Source organism: Acipenser ruthenus, chromosome 28, assembly GCF_902713425.1.
Source record: "Acipenser ruthenus chromosome 28, fAciRut3.2 maternal haplotype, whole genome shotgun sequence".
Classification (NCBI taxonomy): domain Eukaryota; kingdom Metazoa; phylum Chordata; class Actinopteri; order Acipenseriformes; family Acipenseridae; genus Acipenser; species Acipenser ruthenus.
Window position 1 is genome coordinate 26,396,877 of NC_081216.1, and position 27,777 is coordinate 26,424,653.

The 27,777-nt window shown below is 36.3% G+C and overlaps 1 protein-coding gene across 1 annotated transcript in view; it reads left to right on the forward strand.

Annotated features, from left to right (window-relative positions):
• LOC117434988 (spondin-1-like) overlaps positions 1-9,319 on the forward strand; it is a 63,818-nt gene extending 54,499 nt beyond the window's left edge. The window contains exons 8-16 of the mRNA XM_034057763.3: positions 2,048-2,249; positions 2,512-2,652; positions 2,856-2,931; positions 3,339-3,521; positions 5,379-5,552; positions 6,375-6,542; positions 6,822-6,986; positions 7,277-7,540; positions 8,034-9,319. Of these exons, the coding sequence (XP_033913654.2) occupies positions 2,048-2,249; positions 2,512-2,652; positions 2,856-2,931; positions 3,339-3,521; positions 5,379-5,552; positions 6,375-6,542; positions 6,822-6,986; positions 7,277-7,540; positions 8,034-8,197 (1,537 nt within the window). The 3' untranslated portion in view covers positions 8,198-9,319. The remainder of the gene's footprint in view (positions 1-2,047; positions 2,250-2,511; positions 2,653-2,855; positions 2,932-3,338; positions 3,522-5,378; positions 5,553-6,374; positions 6,543-6,821; positions 6,987-7,276; positions 7,541-8,033) is intronic.
• Positions 9,320-27,777: the final 18,458 nt, after the last annotated feature.

Here is a 27,777-nt window from a genome sequence, read left to right on the forward strand (position 1 = left end):
TCTACGTGATTCTAGTTCATTCTTTTTGGCACCTCAGAGATTTATAATGAGCTGGATCATTGGACAAAGATAATTTTGTTACAAGAATCCGTGCGCATACATTCATTAAATGATAAGATGTTCTCAAGTGATAAAAAGGTTTCTGAACTAATTTGCTTTAACAAGTACAGCATTTCACTTGAGGAAAGCTACGAACGTGAAGGTCAATTTGCATTGCGTGTGTTTTTTATTATTATTTTTATTATTAATGAAAGCACATATCCTAAATCTTTTAGACAAATAAATACAGCCTGTAGCACAGAATAACCCATCACTTCTGATAAAGCTGACCCTAGTTCTGTTCTGTTAGTTACAAGGAGCATCCAAGCAAGACGAATGTGTGTGTTTTTTTTTTTATTATTATTGGACTAAAATGTTATAGGTGCCAGTTAAATCCTATTCCGTGAGCCTGCATTGATAGTGGCTGGATTCTGTGTAGTTGTGTGGTCCTCCTATATCTAAATCCATGCTAAGCATTCTATATACCTTCCATATTCTGTTCCTAAGCCTGACGGAGAGAGGCCACAGTAATCTTTCCATTTTCTCCCCCCTTAGAGGGAAGCCACTCTCCTTAGCCTGTGAGTGATGCCCTGCAGTGAACTGAAAACGTGTGTGATTGGAATCTAACACTCTGATACAGAGGACAGAGACTTTCCATGGGAGAAATAATTCAGATGAATGTTAAACATGCTCATGTAGTCGTTAAGAAACGTGGCCACTTAATGTTCATGTTCTTATTAAGAAATGTATTCTAGTTTTTGTACTCTGTATCTGATCATCTTCTCTTTATCACCCTTGGTCCTTTTCCTATAATACTATACAATATCTACAACAGAATATTAAACGAAAGGTATGTTGCCTTATCTTAATGCGTGTATTCCATCACTGTAATTCATTCAAGCAGCAGTGGGTCCAGTTGAAAAATTCTGAGGTGTTAAGTGGCTTGCACATGCAGTCAGCTCCCCAGAATACTGATAAACATGTGGTGTACAAACATGGAGCAGCTTTAAATATTTCTAGTAATATTTTTCTTGCAGCTCTTGCTGCCTGGCTTTTCATAAAGTTTTAATACAAGGGATACAGTATACTGGATGAAAACATACATTGCATTAAAAGAGAATCGTCAGTTTGTCTTAATAGAGCTAAGATATAACACTTTAATTTAGTATGTACTGTACACGGTAGGCATGTAGTTCCCTTTGATAGACAATGTCACTGTGGCCTAAAGTCGATAAGGAGTCTGCAGATATTTTCGTGATTCAAATTGTTCTTAGCAGTGAATCAGACCCTTTTAGTTTTGCCCCAGGTCCCCCCCCCCCACCTTCACACCTTGGCAGCACAGGCTGCATACATCCACACGCAACCTGCATATGTTCTGAAATATACACTGAAAAAAAACAACATGTCGTTTTCTAGTTCATGTTGCAGGCTGTGTAACAAACAAATTAAAAAAAAAAAGAATCTTCTGCCTTTCAGACTCACTTTTGTTTCTCCCTATCCTTGTCATTTAGATTGATTTATTACAGTGTTGCAGATTGTGTGCATACTATTACCCTATATATTGTACCAAAGGATCTAAATCATATAATGTGTTTTATAATACAGCTGTCACTCACGGACCCAAAACCTGATTATCTGAATCGCTGGAGTAGCCAAACTCATTTCTTATCGACTTGTACGGAGGAAAAACATACACTCACTTCACCCTCAATCATTGAAAACACCCAATTTATCAGAATACAGTGTGTGTGTCGCCAGTGTTTGGATAATGAAGTGTCTGCTGTATGCTATATAGTTTTTAAAAGCTTTTATACTGTAAATTGCTACATACTGTAGTTTTGAGAAACTCTTTATTTTAAGCCACATATGAATGTATTCAAATGGTTTTAGAATTTTAAAAAGCGCTTAGGGTTAACCCACAAACATGCTCTAGATAAACTGTGTATTTACAATGTTTAGCTTCTTTGCATGGGCAGAGCTCCTTAATCCTTTTGTGTTTGGTTTACAGGAGATCAGCGCCCTCTGCTGAATTCTCAGTGGATAGAACTCGTCACCTCATGTCCTTCTTTACAATGCTGGGTCCCAGTCCGGACTGGAATGTAGGCCTTTCAGCTGAAGACCTTTGTACAAAGGAATGTGGATGGGCTCAAAAGGTAGTTCAGGACTTGATTCCTTGGGATGCTGGCACAGACAGTGGAGTTACCTATGAGGTATGCACAAATAATTACATTTAAAAAATAATAATAATAATAAAAAAAATAATAAATAGTACTGTCCAATCTAATCTTACTACTAAGACAAGCAGTAGTTGTTGGATACAGTACTTCAGTAAATTTTTCTCTGCATTTTTATTTATTTATTTATTTTTACTGCCATCTAGTGGCCTGTGAGAAGAAAACATCACTGAAAGTAGAGCAGTGTGACAATGCAGGTTGCCTTCCAGTAATTCTCGCTTGGTTTATTTCATTTCAGTCACCCAATAAAGCTACAATTCCTCCAGAGAAAATCAGACCTCTTACCAGCCTGGATCATCCTCAGAGCCCCTTCTATGATCCAGAGGGAGGCCCCATTACTGCTGTTGCCAGAGTGGTTATTGAGAGAATTGCAAGAAAGGTAAGCGGTCATCACCAGAACTACACGAAGGACGTGGTACAAAGCGCCGAGTCTAACTGCAACTGGTGTGTGTTGTACAGACCTTGTGGAATCTGTGCATGTGTGCAATCTCAGCTGTTCCAATTTCTTTACTTTTTTCTGCTGTAGAGTTTCCTTGCCGAGCAGTTTGCAGCATTTCTCAGTAATACATGTTCTGTTTACAGGGTGAGCAATGCAATATTGTCCCTGATAATGTGGATGATATCGTGGCTGATCTTGCTCAAGAGGATAAAGACGAAGGTAGGCACTCACGTGTTTCTTGTGTTTTTAATGAAGACAGGCACATCTAATTATCGTAGTTAGCTTTGATTCCTTTTGTTGTGCAGTACAGAGTGTACCATTTTGCACAGTGTGAAAATATGTATGCCTCCATGTATGGAGAAATGCTTAATTTTATGTTATTTTATTTAGATATAAGGAGAGAGAAAGAGAGGTGTTACGTACACAGTACACGTACAGCAACAACAACACCTTAACAGCATTAGGAATGAAAACCCTTTATACCACTAATTTTCTTTCTGCAAAGTCTATATATTTTTCAATAACTTATCCAGTCAGATGCATTGGAAAAGCGAATGTTTTGTGCACTCTGCAGCATCGGCCCCTGAGCAGGTTTCACTCGGATGCCTGAACTCCTATCTTTCCAGATGATACTCCAGAAACCTGTATCTACTCCAACTGGTCGCCTTGGTCCGCATGCAGCTCCTCCACCTGTGACAAAGGAAAGAGGATGAGGCAGAGGATGCTGAAGGCACAGCTAGACCTCAGTGTGCCCTGTCCACATACCCAGGACTTTCAGCCCTGCATGGGGCCTGGTTGCAGGGATGAAGGTGAGATAAAATAATGTATTTCTGCATACACCAAGTTAACATTGCTAGTACTTTTATTTTGTTAAATCGCTACCAGACATCATTTTGTAGTCCTACACTTCTGTAGATATTTTTTAGCTCCAAGTGGTCTTTGTTCTTAGTTAATGGGCCGATAACACTTTATATCGATTAATAATACTTGTTCTACACAATCTGTGCTCTGCTGGGTTCCCTGGGGTATCTTATCAGGGACACTTATTTATAGGACTTTTTTTTTTATTAATGATTGCATTTGTTCTGGTTTATTAACTAACATAGAGGTTACTGCTCTTGTTACAGGTGCTAAATCAATGGGAACGTTGAGCTGATTTGAACAACCTTTGAAACTGTCTTAATGTAAAATCTGGTGTCTCACTTTTGGTGTTCAAGGCTACAAGTACTGTAATGCAGAAAATTGATCCCCTTTGAAGCAATGTGCATTTTGTTTGAATTATCACATTGGGTTCATTTTATATTGCTTCATAGGTTCTATCTATTGTCTCAACTTTAATACATTTCAGCAGTCACATTTTTCGCATCATTTTGCTTTTCAGTATTTGAACAGATACGTTTCCAGCCTCACTTGCAATATCATTTTGTAGTTTCTTTGATTTACATGATGCCTCTACCCTAAAAGTCTCGTGATTTTCTAGGGTGATGCTGGACTACATGGGGTAAGAAACGCTGGAATACAAATACTGCCTTTTCCAGTATTTGACTGTTTCATTATTCTTCACACTTGGTATGCCACAGGCAATGTCCAGTTTATATATTTTAAAAAAGCAACATGAACTAGTTGCAGAGCAGGCAACAGGTATTTGTAGACAAGTGATTTCTAAATAAATACATCTTGTCACAGTTTGATGGTGCACCATGTAAATAGAATTTAATTGCAATGATGAGAACTCTGAGGCAGCATTCGATCAGCCAGAACAGTTTATTAGAAACAGGAAATTGCAGAAACTATTTTGACAAATGAGGTGTCATCCTCCTGCCACAATACATTTCAGCAGACTAAATGACATGTGCAATAAACAATCATTAGTCAAGAGACCTGGCTAATATATGCAACTGAAGGCTTTCAGTCCTGGGGGTATGTCAGTTTTATATATATATATATATATATATATATATATCTATCTATCTATCTATCTATCTATCTATCTATCTATCTATCTATCTATATCTATATATTTATATATCTAGATCTATATCTATATCTATATCTATATCTATATCTATATCTATATCTTTATATATCTATATCTATATCTATATCTATATATATATCTTTATATATCTATATCTATATCTATATATTTATATATCTATATCTATATATATATCTTTATATATCTATATCTATATATATATCTTTATATATCTATATCTTTATATATCTATATCTATATCTATATATTTATATATCTATATCTATATCTATATATATATCTTTATATATCTATATCTATATCTATATCTATATCTATATATATATCTTTATATATCTATATCTATATCTATATCTATATCTATATATATATCTATATCTATATCTATATCTATATATATATCTTTATATATCTATATCTATATCTATATATATATAGATATAGCTCTATCTCTATCGATCGATCGATCGATTAAATAATTTAAGACCTCTTTAGACACTTGGTAAATCTGCAGTAAAGCATCAAATTGTCCTGTAAAATTAAACTGGAATTATTAAAATTCTGTGAATATGCAATATAATAATGACTTTCAGATATTATAATGACTTTCAGCTGTTTCTCGTTTACATTGAGATCAATGTGAACCTGTAATTTGTGCTCTCTTTAGTTGATGCGTCCACCTGTATGGTGTCCGAGTGGATCACCTGGTCTCCCTGCAGTGTCTCTTGTGGAATGGGCATGCGCTCCAGAGAGAGATATGTCAAGCAGTTCCCTGAGGATGGCTCCATATGCCAGCTCCCCACAGAGGAGAATGAGAAATGCATTGTTAACGAGGACTGCTGTAAGTGTGTTTTCTAAAGAAATGATTGGAATGAGCTCTCCAGTGCTGACCTGTCCTCAAGTCCTGAAGTAATAATTCTGACATGGGCAGCCTCTTCTTAATAGAGACTGGAAAGTGTTGCTAAACTTTACATTGTCTTCCGAATTACTGTGTATTTACATAGTAGTTGCGTAGTAAATACAAGTGTACTGCCACACAATTATAATGTTATTAAGCATACAGTAGGTACAATGTTCTTAATGTGTGCATCTTTTTGCAATATATAGCCCTATCCCTAACCATAACCCTTTTCTGATACAATTGTGCACTTACATATGTGGTGCAAAACGATTTACATATTAAGTACATTGTAACAATGCATACGAACACTGTAACTGTGTAGGTCCACATGCATTTACTAAGTAGCTATTGTTTAAATACACAGTAATTAGACCCTTAATGTAACATGTTACCAAAGTGTTTTTGTAAAAAAGGACTGCCAAGCTACTTTCAAACATTACTTTGATCTGTTTCAAGTTTATCCACAACTACTTTTGCAGCTGTAGGTCTATAGTACCCTCAAGCTACAGGTGGTGATAATTCTTACTTTTCTCACAAGAGCAACAACATTGTTTCCAAAAGGTGGTGTGCAGAATTAAAATACAGGCCCTTCCTGGCATTTCCCATTATTTACAGACAATAAAAGAACAAAAAAGAGACTTGCATGCAATGTTAAACAGTAAAAACACCAGGGGCTGGTGAACAGTGAGTTAAGAGATGTTGTTCATTCTGTTAATATGTATTTGTGCATGTAGTTAAGTGATATTAGTCCTGTTTTATCAGCCCCAAGTAGCTGCCTCATGACAGAGTGGGCTGAGTGGGAGGACTGCAGTGCCACCTGTGGTATGGGCATGAAAAAACGCCAGCGGATGGTCAAGATGCCTCCCTCTGATGGCACCATGTGCAAGACGGACTTAGCAGAGGTTGAGAAGTGCATGATGCCTGAATGCTGTGAGTAGCACATTGTTGTTTTAAATTGAAGCTTTAATCAAACTTAACTGTTCGTTGTCTTATCAGTAAGTTGTTCAACATACTCATGACACGTTGGCTTGTCCACATGTACAGTACATCTCGTGTGTTTCAGTTTCCAGCTAAACATACAAATCGTCCACCGGAATATGATCATAATACCTTATTGTTACAATAAGATATTGAACATACAACTGAGTAACAACGTTATTAATGATAGTAGTAGTTACTCCTGTTTTTTTTTTTTTTTACTTTAACCAGACACCATTCCCTGCTTGCTGTCTTCTTGGTCTGAGTGGAGTGACTGCAGTGTTACATGTGGGAAAGGCATGAGGACACGACAGAGGATGTTAAAGTCTCCAGTGGAGCTTGGGGAATGCAATGAAGAGCTTGAGCAAGTAGAGAAATGCATGCTACCAGAATGTCGTGAGTACACACATTGTTCGGTAAAAAAAAAATATATACTGTATATTTCAGTGACAGGGAATTTGCTAAATACAGAAGATGAGGTGAAATAGGTGCTTCTTAAGTTTCTTAATAAGTAGTAGTTTATAAAAAAAAAAGTTGTCTCTTAGGAAATGTTAGTATTCCATTCAGTGAATGCAATTTGAGCACATTATATACTGTATACTGTATATATATATATAAAATATATATATCACACATTATATCTCCCTGCAGTTATTGCTAATCACTTTTTCATGTTTCACTTCTAGCCACGGACTGCATGGTTTCCGAGTGGTCTGAGTGGTCCGAGTGCAATAAATCATGTGGCAAGGGTCACGTGATCAGAACCAGGATGATCAAGCTGGAGCCTCAGTTTGGCGGAGAGCCGTGCCCCGAGACGGTACAGCGCAAAAAATGCAAAATCAGAAAATGCAATCGGGGCTCCAGTGACGAGAAGAGGCGCCGCAAGGAAGCTCGTGAGAAACGAAGGAGTAAACAGAGCAGGGAGGAACCTCAAGATGAACAGCATCCAGGTTTCATGTCTGTTCTCTTTCAGCAATGTGTGCTGCTTTTCTGCCCGTCATTTTCTCACTTTTTTGTGGAAGAAAGTATCATTTCCTCACTGTCCCTTCATGTATAGATCTCTATTGTGTTCTACAGTAGTGCACAAAGTGTTGATGTGGGTCTATGTATTGATTTAGTAGGAAACTATATAAATTAGATTCTGATCACTGGCAGGAATCAGCGTTATTTAATTTCAAGCACTTATAACCCCGGTTTACTTAGGTGCACCACATCATGATCCTAGTACAGTGCCATGAATAGTGTTCCTTAAGTTACAAGCAGGGAGTGTAACCCATGATTTGTAATGAGAGAGAAATGTAGTTTTTGTTTTACATGCCAGTTAGAAATGAGGGATAGCTTCTCAACCTTTAAACTTACAGCGCTCATAATGGTTAGCCTTGCATCTGCAGTTTATTGATACATGTCTTTTTTTTTTTTTTTTTTTTTTTTTTTTTTCCTCAGGGTGTAAAATGAGGCCTTGGTCAGCCTGGACTGACTGTACAAAATTCTGTGGCGGTGGAATTCAAGAGCGCTTCATGATGGTGAAGAGGAGGTTCAGAAACGCTCAGTTTACAAGCTGCAAAGACAAGAAGGAAATCCGAGCGTGTAACGTGAATCCTTGTTAAGGAGCTGCTGCCTGGAAGTTAACTCTGCCAGATGCATTCTCTTTGAGCTGGCAAAAGGAAAATCAGTCTTGTTTTAATCCAGGTTCAAGTGAAGTGGCAAAACTGCGCTCCAACCTCGGCTGTGTATTCTAAAGAGAATTCAGTATTTCTGTGGGACTGGAAGTCAATTAAAGGGCCATCTATTTCATCAAGACATGGACAAGGTTATTTACCATTTGTGTGTGCGTTCATGTATGACAATGAAGCACAGTACACTGCAGTGACACGCCTTATTACACTTTATTGTTTTTAATGGACATCTATGGTGTGTCGTAGTCATTGATAACTGTATGCTATATCAGTATACCAAAGTATCCAAGTATTTTTTTTAATAATCACGTTCATTGAAAAGATTCACACTTAATACGATCAATCCAAGTCCATGGTAAAGTGACCTTCTGTTCTAGACCTTTAAAATGATGCCTGCAGTTGAATTTATCAATGTTTGAGTTTTGATTTTATCACTTTGATCCCTTCATTTGTATGTACGTATTGATCCAAGAGGCAAGTGCCAATCCAAACCCAATCCACAATAAGCGTGATCGGCGAGGTTAACCTGAAATCAGTGTTCATTCATTTAAACAGACCCGAATGGTTAAAAAAAGATTGATTTTCCACCATATGTACAATAGCTCTGTTGCATTTCAAATTCCTGCAAAATTACTGTAAACGTGTTGTGGTATACTATTCATTAAATACCAATCAGTTAAAACAAATACTAGAACTGTTATATCCTGCGGTAACTTCTCAAATAGCATATTCTATTCCTGAACTAAAAGCACAGGTTATCATTCCAGCATTTTGTAAGCCTCAAGATGCTGCTTTTAGAATTGCATTGTGAGTTTTTATCCAATTGTATGACATGTAGCAGCTCTACAGTTTAATATGGTAGGAGAACAATAATTAATCTCATGTTTATTTTATTTGTGCATTGTTAGAAGATTTGTTACTTTTGCTGTGGAATTTTGATAGGAATGTCAAACGATTCTTACCAGAGTCTTGTGTAGATGTTTTGTAGTGGTCTGTTTAACACATATACTATTTTGGAATAAATCACCTTTACAATAAAAGTAAAAGTGAAAATCCCTGTGTGAGCGATTTTATCTTATCATCACTTAGGCCGACACACATTACCCTCACTTATCTTCAGTAGTGTTACGGTTTTGCATTTCATGAAAGCTACAATACATTCTCAGGTACAGTCAATTAAACAGCCGTTCTGACAGTTATCTTCAGGTCTACTATATTTTCTTAACTTTGAAACAAAGTGGTCCATGTGATCCACAGGTAATCAGACCTTAGGGGCTGATGTAAGGATAGGCACAGTGCAAACAACTGCAGCTGTAAAATCCAAATTGCATAGCAGCCAGGCAATTATTTTGCACTGCGGCCTATGTAAGGTTGAGCGCAATGCAATTTACTCAACACACACAAATAATGATGAGCTGCAATCATGACAATGAGGGTCACAATGAGCAGCGCCCGTGCATCGGGATATTCAGCAGCCGTACGGACAGCCCAGAGGTGAAGGGAGTTAGGAGTACAGAGAGCCGTAGGCGCTGGATGAGATTTGTGGAGCACGAAAATCAAACCAAACAAAAAAAATAATGTCAAAAGAAGCACAGCAAAGTCTTGTTGGCGCATGGAAAAGAAACGTTTTCTGAGGAGGTGCTGAAATTGAGTTATTTGGAAAAGCCTCAGCCAATATCAGTTATGCTACCAAAGAGAGCATATGGTCCTCTGTCGGTATTACCAGGAGGACAGTCAACCAGGTAACGAAAAGGTGAAATTCAGCCATTAGGTCTAGGATGACCTGCGATGTGAGACGATAACGCCTTACCACCGCATCCTCCGGCATCCCAAACAAAGTGACCCTGGGTTTAAATATGCAGGGACTTCTCCGTCTCGCCCTTCTCTGATGGTTTTCCTGCCTGTCCTCAGCAAGTCGCCACATCAGGAAGTGCACCACAGCAGCCAGCCTCAGGCCAATGTTAATTTGATAGCGGGTGCAGAACGGCAGGTGAAAACCGTTCTTTACGGCATTTTTAGTGGCCGTTAAAGTCCCACTTTACGGCAGCTAAACACAGTTTGCGTGTGCAAAACCCAATTTTGGCCGATTGTTTTGCAGCCTCAGCTCACTTTTCACATATCCTTACATCAGCCCCTATGTGTTTTTCAGAACCAGTTTTCACCTGTTGGCCCCAGTTTGTGAAGCAGGATGAAACAGCATGTGTTGAACAGAGTTCCAACTGTAAAAGCAAACAATAAATAGAGAACAGGTGCAGTCAATGAAGTATTTAGTACAAATATATTTAGCACTGAAAACATCTTGATTTACAATAAGCATGATCAAGCTGGTAACCTATCTACAGTACAAGGATCTCAACAATTTCTGCTGACGCAATACACGTGACAAACCACTAGATGGAAACAAACACAACCAGAGTGCAGGAGCTGGAATGCAAGCAGTGTACCTATTCAGACACTAGATGGACACAAAATAAAATGTAGAAAATACCTACAAATAGCATTCTACCAGTTGTTACTAGTTGTTACTGTATTTACAATAGAATTTTACCAGGTAATTGTTTTAAATACAGCTCTCTAAAAAATGCTGTTGTACAGGAACATACATTATATAAAATCATGTTTGATATAATTTGCAAATGTGCTCAATAGAGTAAAACATACTGTATAGTGTTATACTGTTAAGGGGTGATTTTCACAACTATGTATTACTCAGATAACAAAAAGGTGGCTTGTGTTATAACGACACAACCTTCAATGTGCAGTTTGTGCTGAACAGGAATTACATTACAGGACTGGCTCAGACAATAATTGCAATGCAACAAAACAAAACTGAATACAAAGGACTACAATCCAGCAACCGTGTAAACCTGCAACCTCCATTACTGAACCAAAACATAAATAATATAACAATAATACAATGGGTGTGGTTCACACAGATTCTCTGAAATGCAGTACCAATAAATGCCACTGGAGGGTGACAAAGAAATACACAATATCCTTATCTCCTGAAGGAAGTACACTTTTTGAATACCTCGAGAAGTCTTTATTAAAGAAATCACACAGCACTCCTTAAAAATTGGCATAGGGAGCAATAGCACTTATGCCATTGATAATAAACGATGGATACAAACAAGAATCACCTATTTGCTCATTATACCTTAACAAACACATGTAACGCACTGTATTGGGCCTGTACCGATTGTTCAGCTTTGATACTTTAAGATTAACTCAAAGAAGTCCAATACTATCTGAAAGCATGGCTTGGCTTGCAAACATCATTTTAACCAAGTATCGTACCAGATAGCATGTTTTAAAATAAATGTACATGTTTACAAAAACGTTATATCCTTGAAAACTACACATTGGCAATCTATAGTGTACAACACATGGCAGTGCACAAAACATTGGATTTCTGCAATTATTTTATTAGCTTCTAATTAACCCAAAAATAAACCTGTTAATCGCACAGGGTTATCACATAATGATTTTCAAGTTTAAACATTAACCTTGTTACTATGGCAATATCAATAAATCTAGATTTTACGAACCAAAGTAATTAGCAGGGTATTTCACATTGTTTAAACATTCAGTTTGTTGTGTCAACACAGGCTCACGCGGGAGGAAAAGCAATCACAGTCATTATTACATGAAGGAGACATAATTGCGTTATATTGAAAAGAATTAGCTTGACATATCCCGGTGGGGGGGGGGGGGGGGTGTGTGTGTTACATAACCAGCAGCTTAAGAGACACACATCCAATTGATAAGTGACTTTCATAAATTGACCTGAAGAAATACATTTCATGACACAATGTAAGGATAAAACAAACAAAATTGCTAGGATAATGCCTCTACTCACAATATTTATTGGATTTTATTTGGATATTACAGGTCAAATTCAGCATTTACTCCACTTAGCACAGTCCAAAAAACAAAAAAACTATAAACCAGTCTTGTATGTATTTACCGAAACACCTTGCTTTCATATATGGAAGAGTGAAAACACATTTTACTCAGTAGTGCTTGAACTAAAGAGATTCCCTCATTTCCAGCACAAAAAGTGGCCACAAATCGTTTGGCTGACTGGGGCTGTAATTTTTATTTATTTGAAAACTGTCCGAATAGCATTGTAGGCTCTTGAATGTTGTATGAATGTAGTTTTGGGTGACAAGATATTCCTTTGGAGTCAGAAGAAAAATCACTGAAAAAGGAGTGTGTGGTTGTTGAAAAATTGAATTATGAATTAATACACGCTGAGTAAAACAGCACGATATTCCTTTCCCACTGATAATCCTCCTATATTTGGATCTAGTGGGGAGACTAGTCCTGTTCAAGACACATGCAGATAAAGTCAAATCCAGACAAACTGTGTATAGGAGCCACAGTGAGGACCCTTTCCCTGAAATCAGAATCTGAAATCCCACATTTTCATTTTAGAATTCAAATTGAATCCAAAGGTTACTGCGTCTTACATGAATGCATCCAACAAATGTATGGCACATGTGCGTAAGTCTCAAAAACTAGACGGAAAGCAGGTAGAAATAGACTCTCTATAACGCTGGAGAAAACTGAAAGCCATTAATGCAAAAACATTAAAGTTTAATTTTTATTTTTACATTAAATGTTCTGAACAAGTTAAAAGGGCAAATTGCAAATACATTTCAACAACTTTAAGAAAATGAGGAGGGGGATTAACCCCAGTTGTGTTTTGTTTAACCCTATTCAACATGCATTGACTCTGCATTATTAAGGTAATGTGAACAGTGCCGATCCTTGTTTGTAATTTGTCCCTGATAAACTTTTATACAGCCTGTTTTTAGAATTGTGTTTACCAGAACCAATACTAGACAAGTTTTAGGAATGAAACAGACATCATCAATTACCCATGTAAGGGCCTGCCTCTAAAACCTCTCTGGCATCAGCTCATGCAATTACCACCAATTTAAATACCACCAGCCTATAAACTGTCCATTAGTTTGGACCCGGAAGCTAAGCATTAAATCACATTATGATGATGAGAACAAAGCAAGATATGCAATTTTAACAAGGATCAAGTCAGAGTCTGAGTGGTAATGTGTACCAGCTATTACATGAACAATACAGAATGTTGAACCTGCTGCCGAAAACTTTTGCTCTTGACAGAGGGTTCAAGGGTTCAAAAGCAATAAGTCCCATGAAAATTTGTATTGCAAATTATCAACAACTTTCTGTTAATGTAGTGATATCTCTAAATAACTTTGTCTTCATTTAGAGATATCCCTAAATATTTTAAGATATCTTAAAATGCAATTTGAGATATCGCTAAATGATAATTTGGCTTGTTATAAAGTTGTATGCCTGACAGTTCAGCTATTGCAGAGTGCTAGGATTGTGTTGCTACGGCAACACTCAATTACTCCTGATAGTTGCATACTGTTGTATGGATTTTTTTGTATCACTTAATTTTTAGCTCAACAGGTATAAAAATGTGTTGGGAAAAACGCGCTTTTACTTATTTGTATCCACAGCCTTCTGCACTCAGTATTTGTGTTTGTATCTGTTCAGCAAAATGTTGTACTGATGTACAAACAAACAGATGCCTTTGAGATGAATGTCACTAAACATTGAGAATAAAATTAACCATTTTATTATTAAATTACATGTACAATTACATTTGTTTATGCATGTTCATAGAGGTAACATTTATTTTTAATTTAATGAAACTTTAAATACGTTTTGTTACAATAATTTAAACTGCCGCGGTGTAATTTGCCCCACAGCTATGTTTTCAATTTCCATAGCAACCGTTCCTCTCACAGGGGCCTACCAAAACCACAGTATATTTCTAAGGCAGAAAATAACTATACCGAGAAAAACAACTGTCAAACATTCATCAATATCTGAGCAGACATAGATATGGGGTAATAAGTGTAGTAAGTCAATCATGAATTGTTAGAAAGCTACCCTTTTTGTTAGTGGAATAGGTGACATCTTTAAGAAATGGATAAGGTTCTCTGTATATATAAGGTAACAATTACTGTATAGTTTTCCATGAAATATATGGTATGAACAGCATTGATTTTATGTCATGCACATTTACTACGTATAGTGATTCTCTTAAATGGTTCCCAGTGGCTGTGTCTTGTCTAGCAGAGGTTACGCCCTGTTATTCATTCACAAATACTTTAATAGTACATAAAGCGATACATGCTGCATTTCATATTTACTGTCACAATGATTAATAGCAATTATGTCAATAATAGTCAATCAGTCAGACAGTCCATATTTAATCACACTGTGAACAAAAACCTACTCATTTGGCAACAAACATGATATGGTAGTCTACATAATAACAGCACACTAACAGATACTGTAATAGGAAATATTGGCTTTAATTGGCTTTGTTTGGTTCATGTTCTTGTTTTGTAAAAATACTGCCAGTTTCATTTCCTACCTTTTTATCGATTTTTGTTTTCTTTTGACACACATCCGTTAGTTTTTTTTTTTTTTTTTTTTTACATTTACTGTTAAATGTGAAAATGCTTTTTGCAGGTCCCCCCCTCCAGATTCATGGAAATTGGGTGCTCGCTGTTTACTTCAGCTTTTGATCATGTCTCTTATTTGTCTCAAGGGGCTGCCACTTGAAAGCTTTTATTTTTCCTTGGGGCGGGTTATGTGGCTCACACTTTCCATTGAATGAACATTTTTCTTTCTTGTTATTGATCAATACATCCTGATTTTTAATGGCCGATGAATAATGAAACCCAAACTAATGAGGTTCAGAGGGCTTTCCACTCGGCTCTTCTTTTCAGCGTTTTAGTTTGGGAACTGTTAATTAAAAGCTAATACAAGAAAGCAAGCCCTGTATGTCACAAAATAGTGAGATATTGGTGAATTGTCAAAGTTAAGGTTAATCTGGATACATTGCTTCCTGCTATTACATGGTAACAAAAGGTTGTTCATTTCCATCTAATTACATAGAACTAAATGCCTGAACCATTGGTAATTACACAATTATTATAATGGTATTACAATGCCAGGAATCTTAATTTGCACACCAGTCACATAATATCCAGGGCTGGACATGGTCATTTATTATTATTATTATTATTATTATTATTATTATTATTATTATTATTATTATTATTATTATAGCTGTAGTGGACACAATTGTTTTCCAATATACCACAACAAAAATTCAAATAGCGGTATAAAAATGCACTACTGCATACTGTACTGAATTAGTAGACTTGTTTATAAATCTTGTGTGCATACGTTTGGCTGTTTGTATTCTAAAGTCCTGTCCGGCTGTCTAACTAATAAGAGATGTGATTATGTGAAACCATAGGCGGTACAGCATCTGATCCGAGAAAGATGAAAGACCTTGATTCACCACCAGTAAGTGGAAGCATGGTGAGAAAGGGCTATCTTTGAAATACTAGCAAATCAACATAATTAAAAAAGAAAGCCCTAGGTATTATTCTATTAGACATTAGGTACAGTGCTTCCTTTTAATGGCAGACTAATGTGGTGGACTAGTGAGAAGCCAAAGCAATTAGTGATGGATCCAGTTCAGAGCTATGCAACCCCCATAACAGGACAGCCACTAATGAGTTAACTTGAGATATACTGTATAGTGGTATGCCTCTCCTCCATGCATTATTGCATGTTTAATTATTTTACTTTATTTCAGATGGGTTTTGTAATTAACATGCAATAAGATCCATTATCTGTGAGAGAAAAGGAATGAACCAATGTTAACAGAACCATTGGTATCATTACCATTCACAAACCCCAGTTTAATTTTACAAACTTTCATTAGAAGTTACTGGATTCCACATATTCTTGACACACCACAAGAATAATTTGGGGATATGTAAAACAGAGCTTAAATGAACACTGAATGGATACATCCTAAGGGAGTTACCGTAACTATCTTTCTTGTTTAGATTCACAAATCATTTTCTGTTTCAGACATCACATCATTGTTACTTTTAGAATTCAGAAGTTCAAGCACCCTTTATAGGCGCACTAAAACTCTCAGAAACATGCCTAATTTGCCTAATAAGAAATATCAAACAGAACAAATGAGGTATAGGTGACATGTTCAAGCAATGTTCACCACGTATCTCAAATTAAGTTTATAATGTGTGGCTTCAACTAGTAACATTACATGGCGGAAATGAAGAATTCCTCCATCAACAAGTTGCTTCGTCATCTTGCCAGAAGGAGGCGCTGGAAGTTGCCTGGCAGATTCACTAGGGGGAGAGCTTACATAGTTACACTCTGGTGTACTAGGTATATTTTTACAAAAGACATCAACCTTTTCAGATACAAGATGCATCATGCTCATAAAATTAGAGGCCTAGCTCATTCTGCAAAAGTCTAATCCAAGATGCTGGCAAGTAATGTTGCCTTGGTAGTCTGAACTGAAACTGAACTGAAAAATACAGCAGGCTAATGCTGTCACCATTGATACTCTGCAGGTGAAATTCATCGCTAGTGTGAAACCTGTATAAGTAAATAATAGTGCCTTTCTACCTAAAGTAACTTAAGCATTTGATTCAGCACACTAAAGTACTGTAACACAAGCATTTGGTTCAGCACACTAAAGTACTGTAACACAAGCATTTGATTCAGCACACTAAAGTACTGTAACACAAGCATTTGATTCAGCACACTATAAATATATTATTTATTTGCGTAATAACAACATTTTTACCACTTGTACAAATTTATTATGGTGGAGTGAGGTTCTATATATATATATATATATATATATATATATATATATATAAAATGTTTTTAGATCAATTTTCAAACTTCTCCTTTTACCACTAGCAATATCTCCAGTGTCCCACTGTCCTCTTTTGAAGATATTTTAGTTATTTGTTGTACTGTATTTTATACTTCAATATTCTGATATTTTGATCCTATAGATAAAAACTTTGTGCTGCTTCCTGATACCTAATCACTGGGTACCTATGTTCAAAACTGTATATGAAAATGTATATGTGTCTTGTATATGAAAATGTATATATGTCTTGTATATGAAAATGTATATATGTCTTTGTAATCGTGTTGGGTCAAAACAGCACAGTTACAGATTTTTATACCAAAATCATTCCTCAGAACACACCAAAAATCCACAAACCAACTATAAATGTATTGTATTTTCTAATCATTTTGGAGCACACGTTTGGAAGACAAACTATAACAGATGTAAAATTACAGATGTATTTTAAAAAAATCTATTTCAAAGAGTTTTTTTTCTTCTGTGTCCTGAAATTGAAAAACAGCTTTTTCACAAAGATCATTTACTGTGCATACTCAGAGCCAGTCTCCAGTAAATGTCTCGCAATCTGTGAAATTCCGTTTGCATTTTTCTCTGTCATCATTGCACCTGTCACAACACGTTCTGATAATATCATAAAAGGTGTCAGTTCTAATACAGCCCTTAAGTGTTCCCAGTGACACATGTGTCTAACAGACCTGATGCAATCTTCTCCAGCTCCTGACCGTCTTTCATTTCCTATCTGAGAAGCAACAGGAAGCAATTACCCAGATCCCTCAAACTTGATCTCATTTTTCATTTCTGATTTGCTGTTTTATTCTCATTTACAGCTAATGGTTTTCAGGTGAAACCGATCGCTGGATGGACATGGATTCAAGAAAAGTTCAAATGTATGAATGCATTTCAACTTACTTTCAAAATGTTGAAAATAATCATATTACAAGACACATAAATGATTTAATTACTAGCAGACATATTCATATGACATGGGCCATTTCATTTTGTATGTTTTAGCTAGGGTTAGGGTCAATTACAATTGCAATTGTGTAATTTGTAATTCAATTACAGTGTTGTCATAAAACTGATTATAATTGCAGTTCAAATTACACACCTTTCTAAGCTTAATCACTCACAGTTCCATGTTGTGTCTTACATTGAGCGAATATTCTCATTTTTCAACCACTTTTAGTGACCCCATTTGAAAAAAAAGTGATTACTGCTTGGTAGAATAAACAGAGTAAACATGTTAATGTGTGAAGCTATTTGTGTTACTGTTTGTAGTGTATTTGTAATTGTAATTACTACAGCAGAACTGAACACAATAGCACTGTAATTTTAACTGTAATTGAACACAATAGCACTGTAAATGTAATTGTAATTGAACACAATATCACTGTAATTTTAACTGTAATTGAACACAATAGCACTGTAATTGTAATTGTAATTGACCCTAGGTCAGGTCTTAGCCAGCAAAAAAAAAAAAAAAAAATGAACGTACATGTTAGAGAGTTTAAATAATATCAGCAAATTATTATAATGATGTGCAAGTCAAACAAAGGCAAGCCATACTGTTTAAATACATCCCAACCCTTCCCTTATTTAGAACACAACATATGCCTTAGGGACATATACTGTTTTCCAGATATTTCACACTTTAATTGCACAATGTCACAGCGTCATAGAAAACACCAGTTGCACGAACATGCACATCATACTATTAAAGGTGTGGAGTAAAATCGGAGTAAAAATTTAGCAAATGTCAGGCATAGTGTGCATGTGTGAAGCCTACATCTTAGCAGAATATACATTCACATATCGTTAAGAAGCTTGTTACCATGGCAACATACTAGGAGAAAAAATATCTTTTAGGTAACCAAAAAAAAAAAAAAGTGTATCCCGTTTATTATTTAACGACACTCAAGTTCACCCTCCTAAAGTTTATCAACAGCTAATCCCATTTGTATGCTGCTTTTCACAGATGAGAACAGCTGGAGCAGATATTATTATTTATTCACCACATTGAATAATGGATGAAAGGAGGCTGTGTGGTCCAGTGGTTAAAGAAAAGGGCTTGTAACCAGGAGGTCCCTGGTTCAAATCCCACCTCAGCCACTGACTCATTGTGTGATCCTGAGCAAGTCACTTGACCTCCTTGTGCTCCGTCTTTCGGGTGAGACGTAATTGTAAGTGACTCTGCAGCTGATGCATAGTTCACACACCCTAGCCTCTGTAAGTCGCCTTGGATAAAGGCGTATGCTAAATAAACAAACTAATGCCATGCTTTAGCTGTGTTAGGAAGTCTTTATCATAGTGTTAGCAGCTCAGTGGTTGCACTTATTAAAAGAACCTACTGTAAAATAAAAAGAGGAGAATGGGTGTTTGCATGGGCAGTTACAGAGGTTTTAACCTCACCTCACTGTCAGGGAACCGAATCCCTAAAGACAGAGCAGACACAACTCTGCCCATTACACTTCCATAGCACCTGTCAGGGATCAGTAGGGAGGAAAACCAGCCTGACCTTGTTTATGCTCTTCACTCATGGAAACAAGCAGTGTGCTCATTAAGGATATTATGTCAATTATATCATTTTGTAATATTGACTTACATACCCAACTATTGATTGATTTATGGTAGTACTGTGCATTTCTTTACCAACTGAAATATAAATCATTAAAAACGAAAGTTCAGCCATGTGCCAAGCTGAGCTGGTGGAGCAAGCACTTTACAGACCCAGCTGAGAGCAGCTGTTTAACCAAGCTGAACTGGTGGAGCAAGCACTTTACAGACCCAGCTGAGAGCAGCTCTTTAACCAAGCTGAACTGGTGGAGCGAGCACTTTACAGACCCAGCTGAGAGCAGCTCTTTAACCATCTCCCTAATGCTGAACTAAACCATATTGCTTTTGATTACATCTGAAGAAGGGGTATATAGCTACATGAAAGCCCTGTTCAATAGTTATGACTTCACTTAATCATGAAGGAGGGTAGCAGGGGTATTCCAAAGTGCAGCAGGGTGGAATTGAAAACGCACCATGACTGTCAGGGGAATGCATCCAGGGGATCACTTCTAAAGATTAGCCTCGAACGAGACCGAAGAGCAAACACTAGAGAAGAAGTGGTGGGAGATATAGTCGGTCTATCAAATTGAAAAACGTTATTGTTTTTTTGTGTGTTCCTTCTTTCAAAAACAATTAAAGCGAAGTCTGTCTGAATGTTGCAATAAAGACTGCTTTAGAAAAAATAAAAAAAAGAATATTGAAGAAGTGTGTGGTGATTTCTACAGACTTTCCATACTCTAAAATAGGATTTAAAATTGAGTAAGTCAGTTCTACATCCACCCTCATATTAACCTTTCTTTCTAGTGCCAAAAATATGTATTAAAAAGTTACAGTGCCCCACATTCATGTTCAAGTCTACACTAAAATAGAACTCCACTGTTGTCCAATGCCACTCTGGTTAATGTTCTGGTACACATTGCAAGCTTCAAAATATAAAAGTAAGCAACACAATAACGTGGCAAATTTAAACAACCTTGAGAACACATTGCGTTTGACCCCAGTTTCAATCAGGAAAACTTGGGCGATAGAAACAATATTTAATTATTATTATTTGTTTATTTAGCAGACGCCTTTATCCAAGGCGACTTACACAGACTAGGGTGTGTGAACTATGCATCAGCTGCAGAGTCACTTACAACTACGTCTCACCTGAAAGACGGAGCACAAGGAGGTTAAGTGACTTGCTCAGGGTCACACAATGAGTCAGTGGCTGAGGGGGGATTTGAACCGGGGACCTCCTGGTTACAAGCCCTTTTCTTTAACCACTGGACCACGCAGCCTCCTATTTAAAGCTTAGACAAGGCAATACTACGTTCTACATATTTCCATTACATCTGGCCTTGCCCTTCGAGGTACCTCTGCCCATCATTTATTTTGCTATTAGTGGAGAGGCTGACTGTAGGGAAGCCATGGGCAGGGGGACAGGGGGGCAGGGGGGCAGGATAGCTGCCCTCCCCCGTTAGACGGAGGCGAAAAACTAGTGGAGACTAGAGAGGAGGAGGTGAACTCTGACGCACAGCAGGCACGAGTGGATTGAGGTACGATATAAAGCCCTTTCTAGCTGATCATTGGATGTGTTGCTTATCAAATGATGAATGAGATACTAGCCATTTGATTGACGATATTCTGGCAATGAGGGTGCCTAATATGCTTGATGTTTACGATTTTAATCTCTTAAAAGTGGGTTTCATATTTAATTAAGACAGTCTTTGTTTTATCCCTATTGCTTACAGAGGGAAAGACACAATTATAAGTAAGCCTTCCTAATAACCAGATGAAAGGAACCACCTCCTCTTTCAGTCAGCAGAAAGCCAGTCACACATGGTCTAGGTTCATTGGGTTTAGGTGAGTGGCGCTCGACGGGACTGGCCCTGGTGAAGCAAAGTGAAGCTGTGGAAAGTTGATTTCAGCCTTTCAAATGCAATTATAACAGATCAAAAAGGCACTAATGCTACAAAGAAAAATAAATTAGCCTACTAAAATGAATGCCTAGCCCTCGCGTCAGCTTTTGACAACACACCAGAATGCATTGCTTTGTACTACAGAAGACCGGCGTGACTTTAAATTAATAATGAGATCATTATAAATAATAGATTCATCGCTAAATAAAACATAAATATGTAGCACAATTTAGCATTTTGTTTAGCTTTTCCAATCCACATGCTTTCATTCATTATAAGACTTTTTTTGCAGTTTCTTGGCAAATGTTTCCTTAACCTCTAATAAAGAGAAACCAGTATAGCAAGCTTAGTTTTATTATTGTAATTAGAGCAAAATATCTCTGTCAGAAATAGAACCAACTTCAATAAAGCCCTGCTATGATTAAAAAAAACAAGCAGTTACTATACTAATACACACACTTCACTGCTCTTGGTTTTACTGTCAAACAAAGGCTAAGGAATTATTACGTGTAGTGAAGACTCCAATTATAAAGCCATTTCCTTCAATTACTCCTATATTGGCTTTTAAAAAAAAATGCTTGTTTAATTGCAAACTGTCTTGGGAAATGCTTTCATTTCTGGCATGTGTCATCAATCCTATAATCATGTACAAGAGTTGGGGATGACAACATCATTCCAGTAAATCTTACTTAATATACAGTATATGGATTTAATTTTATTGGTCTCAGATTTTCCTATATAAAAATGCACACATGTTGGTAAAGGAGAATTGCATTTTTTTTGTAAGGTAATTCAATTGAAGCTGTTAGAAAATAATATTTATTGAATGCTTCTTGCAGATGCTTCAATGCTATGCTTCTGATCAACTTCGTAAAGTCTCAGGAAGGAATTCAGTGGCCATTGAAAACATGTTATAGCGACTTGTGGGAGTTTGAGTTCTTTTAAGAGGTAATTTGGAGATATATTTTTTAAAAACGTGCTCAGAAAGAGTCTTTGTGACGAATGGGTTCTTTGAGTGGAGGGTACCGCATCTGCTAAGAAATAAATAATATTACGAGTGCAAGATACACTCACCAATGCTCGTGCTTATAAATGCTGTGAAAAAATACCATCATTTATAAACACGTTTAACATTGTGTGCCTCTTTCATATAGGAACATATGAGACAAATACTGTAAAATGTAACACATACAAGATAGGATTTATTAGAATTATTTTGTTAGCTATACGAAAGAGAGATCTTCAGGGCTGTCTCAATTTAGTGAATTCTATAGATGAGCAGAGGGATTATATTAATTCACTGAAAACAATACGGGCAAGGTGATAAGAACATAAGAAAGTTTATAAACGAGAGGAGGACATTGGGCCCATCTTGCTCGTTTGGTTGTTAGCAGCTTATTGATCCCAGAATCTCATCAAGCAGCTTCTTGAAGGATCCCAGGGTGTCGGCTTCAACAACATGATGGCTGAGCTGGTTTCAAAAACAAATCGTACATGAATATATTAAATCATGGATGCAGATACATATCTTGAATCAATCTGCCTAATTTCAAATAGGTTCACTTCTCCTGCTCTCTCTAAACATGCCAACCACAGTACAGTGCTAATTGTAACCTATATTGATATAATGATGCCATGACTAACCAATAAATATTTGCAATTCTAAGATCATTCTTACATTCATAGAATTCAGGCCCAGGGCTAAAGTTGTCAACCTGCCTCCTACACACAGTTCTACCATACATGTGTATTGTGAGAATACTAAGGCACGGCTATGGCTTACCCAAATGTAAGAAATGTATGAAAATAGACATTTAGCTGACCTTTTAAATTATTTCATGTAGCCCTGCTGTAAATATTAATGGTATCATGTCAGTAGAGGCCCTGAGGCACTCTGTCATACAGAATGCTAGTCACAGCTGGGACACTTGGCAGATCAAGCCTGCCAAAAGCATTATAAAATTATTTGTAGCCACCAACAGATTGGTTGCTGATCAAACTAGTTGCTGTCTTTAGGAACTAGATGGTAGTTATTACTATACATGTATTTTACTATTTGTGTCAATCCACGGATGCAATGCAAACACAATTCCCCCTGGGGATATTGAAGCAGATGTTTCCACAACTGCAATGTTTGAGAAAAAAAAAAAAAAAAATATATATATATATATATATATATATATATATATATATATGCAAAAATTGTATATATATATATATATATATATATATATATATATATATATATATATATTACACTTTACAGGCAGCTACAGAAGCGGTACTTCAATGTAACACATCAGAAATGTGCTAGAGCATAGCCAAGCACATTAATTAGGTGTAGCGAAAGGACAGTAAAGCGTATGCAAGCATGGTAATTTGAAGATTAGTGTGGTGAAAGCATGGTCAAAATCTAAAACATACTAAATGAACAATAAAACATAGCAAACTACAATAATGCTTTAACAAAGGATAACGTATCTACTGATTAACGACTGATTAATATACTACACACAGTCTTTTTGCAACGTTCTGGAAGCAAACCCTTCCAATTGTGTAACACAAAAATGCATGCAGTGCATCCATAGGATATTTAAAAGAGAATCAACATATGAAAAGATTCATTCTTCGTTATTACTTTCTCTAAGCATAAAGGATTAAGCCCATTAAAGCCTTGCTACAGCTTTGGTAATTGGTTTACTTTCTGGATAAAGCAAAAGCCAAATTAAGTACTTTTGCAATAAGATCTGCAACATGCCTGCCATCAAGCTATTCACTTGAAATTGTTCTGAGACAGATGTTGTTTAATTCATAATTGGTGCTGTAACTGTAGTGAGAGACCTCATGCTGGCTTCAAATTAGCAGTGGAATTGATCCCTTTAAGAAACCAGACTCACTGGACTTGGAGTGAATTCTGAACAGCATGATTGCAAACCTCTCGTATAATGTGAAATTATATGGTGCATTGTCTGACAACTATATTAAATCCTATTCATTCAGTTTACAGACACCTCATTATACCATCCAAAGAGACTGTTTTGAAGGTCCTGATCATAGACCACTGCTTTGCAAAAGAGGTTGTTGGATCTTATTTGAATGGCCTGTAATGTGTTGCAATACTTGTAAGCCATTAAGAACGTTATTGTGGCATATGTCCCTCTGCTTATAATGGGAAAACTGTATGTACACCCTTGAGAACAATTCTTGTTTAATGGTTTAAAAGAGTGGATATCTTCAACTTCAGCCTCTTTCAATGAGTAGAAAGGCATTTTATATTAACCTTAATATATATACACTTTACTGATGGGAGGTTTTAGCGAGGGTCAAATATTGTAACTCCATTGACTGAATTAAAACAGTCTAGAGTACCATATTGTATATAGTCTCAAAAGACTGACTGGATACAGAGATGCAGTTTGATGCAATTCAGAATAGTATTCTTATGAAAAGATGCCAGAGTGCTTTCAAGCAAGTATTGTAGGAATGCAGTTCAATGAGCTTTTCAAAGATTCATCTACTCTGCCACTTTCAGAGAATATATAAACACATGTCATAGATAGGAAGGTAGATGCTACTACAGCTATTTCTACTAATAATATTAATAATTATAACTACATTATTAAAATGCATGTTTTTGCTTAAAAAGAAAAAAGGAAAAAGGATAGCATGCCAATAATGTTACAAAACTAGAGGATTTTGATTTCTGATTATATTTCTAGGTGATGTTTGTTTTACAGTTCTTACACTGTGCTTTCAGACACTATGATATGGGTTTACTACACTATACAAACGTTTAAAAAGGGATAATAACGTTATCTTGAAATATCAGGAAACATTTGGTCCTGAGTGTTGTTTGCTTTCCCAAGAGTGGGGTGTGGGCATTCAGAAATATAAACACCACTGCTGCTCCAAGGAGAGCAATCAACACACTGACACCTGTGTTCTGTCAAAGCTGTATGGCATAACAACATGCACAGGGTTACAGGAGAGCTTGAACTCAAACCAGAGCAGGCTTATTCTAAATCTAAAACAGAATCTCGAGCATCAGTAATCATCTTGATATACATGTAATAAATCCAAGAAGCTACAGCAAACTAAATTAAATTACCAGCCCTGGTAACGTCGGACGAGGCAATGAAATCTAATTATGTGTTTCTGTTTGTTTCTAATGTGAAAATAAAGGTTGAAACAACAACAACAACAACAACAAAAAAGGGAAACAACATGAATGCCAAGGTCGAAAGATTTGGGTTGCCCTCGAGTACCTTAGATTCTGGCTGACTTTTAACCCACGTTATCTATGTGGGTAGTTCTATTGACCAGCTTTGCTTGTGTGATCTGTAATGTCATCAGAATACCTCACTGTGACGAAAAACCTGTAATACACAATATAGTGTTATTATTCTATTTAAGAAACACACACAATAGACCTACATATTTCTGCCAGATTCAATACAGATACACTTACTAAATTAAATAGCAGAAGTCCGAATGGCTTTTATTTAAAAAATTAATTCAACGTCTGTGACCCAATGTAAAAAAAAAAAAAAATGTTCCCCCTTTGGCATAACCAAATAATGTGCTAAGAGGATCACTTAAGGGTTAAAAGCGACATTTCCACTGTTCACTCATGCAGTACTGGGGAAACCTAGAGTGGGTGGCTTGTTAGCTTTGCAATATCACACTTCAAAAACGTCACCATCCCATGTGGTTCACACAGCCATCTAACACTTTTTCTTAGTCTCTTTAATTTTTAAATGTACTTTGCTAACAGTAAAACAAGTACATATTTTATACACACACACACACCTGTAGTCTCAAGAGAATAAGTGGGTGTTTTCATTCAGAAAAGGCCATTCGCTTTATCTACAAAAACAACCCAATATATTCTGAAACATTCATCTTGGCTCATGGAAATGCCTGATTATGATATGTATGTCTCTGTTCAAGTGTCTTTCATTGTAGTTACTCATAATGTGTGTGTGTTTGTTTAAAGCTCTGCTTGAAGGATTACAAGCTGTTCAATGCATTCATCTGCTACATACTTGTACTCAAAATGTGAGGAAATATATATTTGCCAAGTTTAGTTTACCAATTGAAGAAGAGACTACACTATACAGATGCTTTATTTTATAGACATTCTGGATTCTTAATGTATAATTAGGATTTGCTTCAATTACACTTACTCTGCAGTGTCATAAGAGAACCGTATCCACACTCCTATCAAATTTAAATCACTGTTTTGGGTCAGTGTGTTACAAAGCTAAGGCTCAAATAATAATTGTGTTTGATAAAGATGCATTTATAATCACTTCAATCCCTTCACTGTATGATCCGCAGCTGGGGGGTCGTTTGATTTTTAAACAAACCTGTCCAAAGCTTCATGGATACTGAAGGTATTGGTTTGGCTAACAAAAGAACTGGGACAGTATTTAGTGCTGGTCCGTCTCAAATTCACAGGCCACGCTGGCAAACTGTTTAAAATGACTGCATTCAAGGCTATAGAGATCTAATTATGTTTGTATTGCTTTACTTAGAGCAACTATTTTTAAGCTCCAAATGATAAGTATCTCCTACTGGATTCAAGTAAATCTGTAGAGCTTTGATACTAACATGCCTGGATTCACCACAGCGAACCATATACCTTTTATTATTATTATTATTATTATTATTATTATTATTTCTTAGCAGACCTGTGCAATGCATAAACAATCAAGAAGATGAAAAATAGGTAGAAGCAGAATTAAAAAGGTAAATGTAGTCATGTAGACTCTGCTAGTGCCTTCTTCAATGTAATGCAGCAGAATAAAAATGGCTTTTTATATATGACATGAACACAAAGTGAAATACTTCATATAACCAACGTATACTGCATATTTATTACTTTTTCATAGTGTCATATATATATATATATATATATATATATATATATATATATATATATATATTTATATATATATATATATATATATATATATATATATATATATAAACATCCAGTGTCATCACATCAATCAGATGATAACACCTGGTATTTACTTATAATATCCCTTTATGCCACAGTGGGAAAGGAAGTCTAAAATAAATCCCAAAATAAATGACAGGAGCATCCTGCTAAGCTCCCCTCAGGTGTGTAGCTGCTAATGTTTTTACACTCAGGCATCTCGAATTCCAGAGGGAAATAATAAACAGCACTTGCTGCCTAGCTCCCCTGACTAAGTGGCTTACATGAGAAGCTTCCATACTGAATATCAGACTGTCACCATGCAATGAGTTTAAAT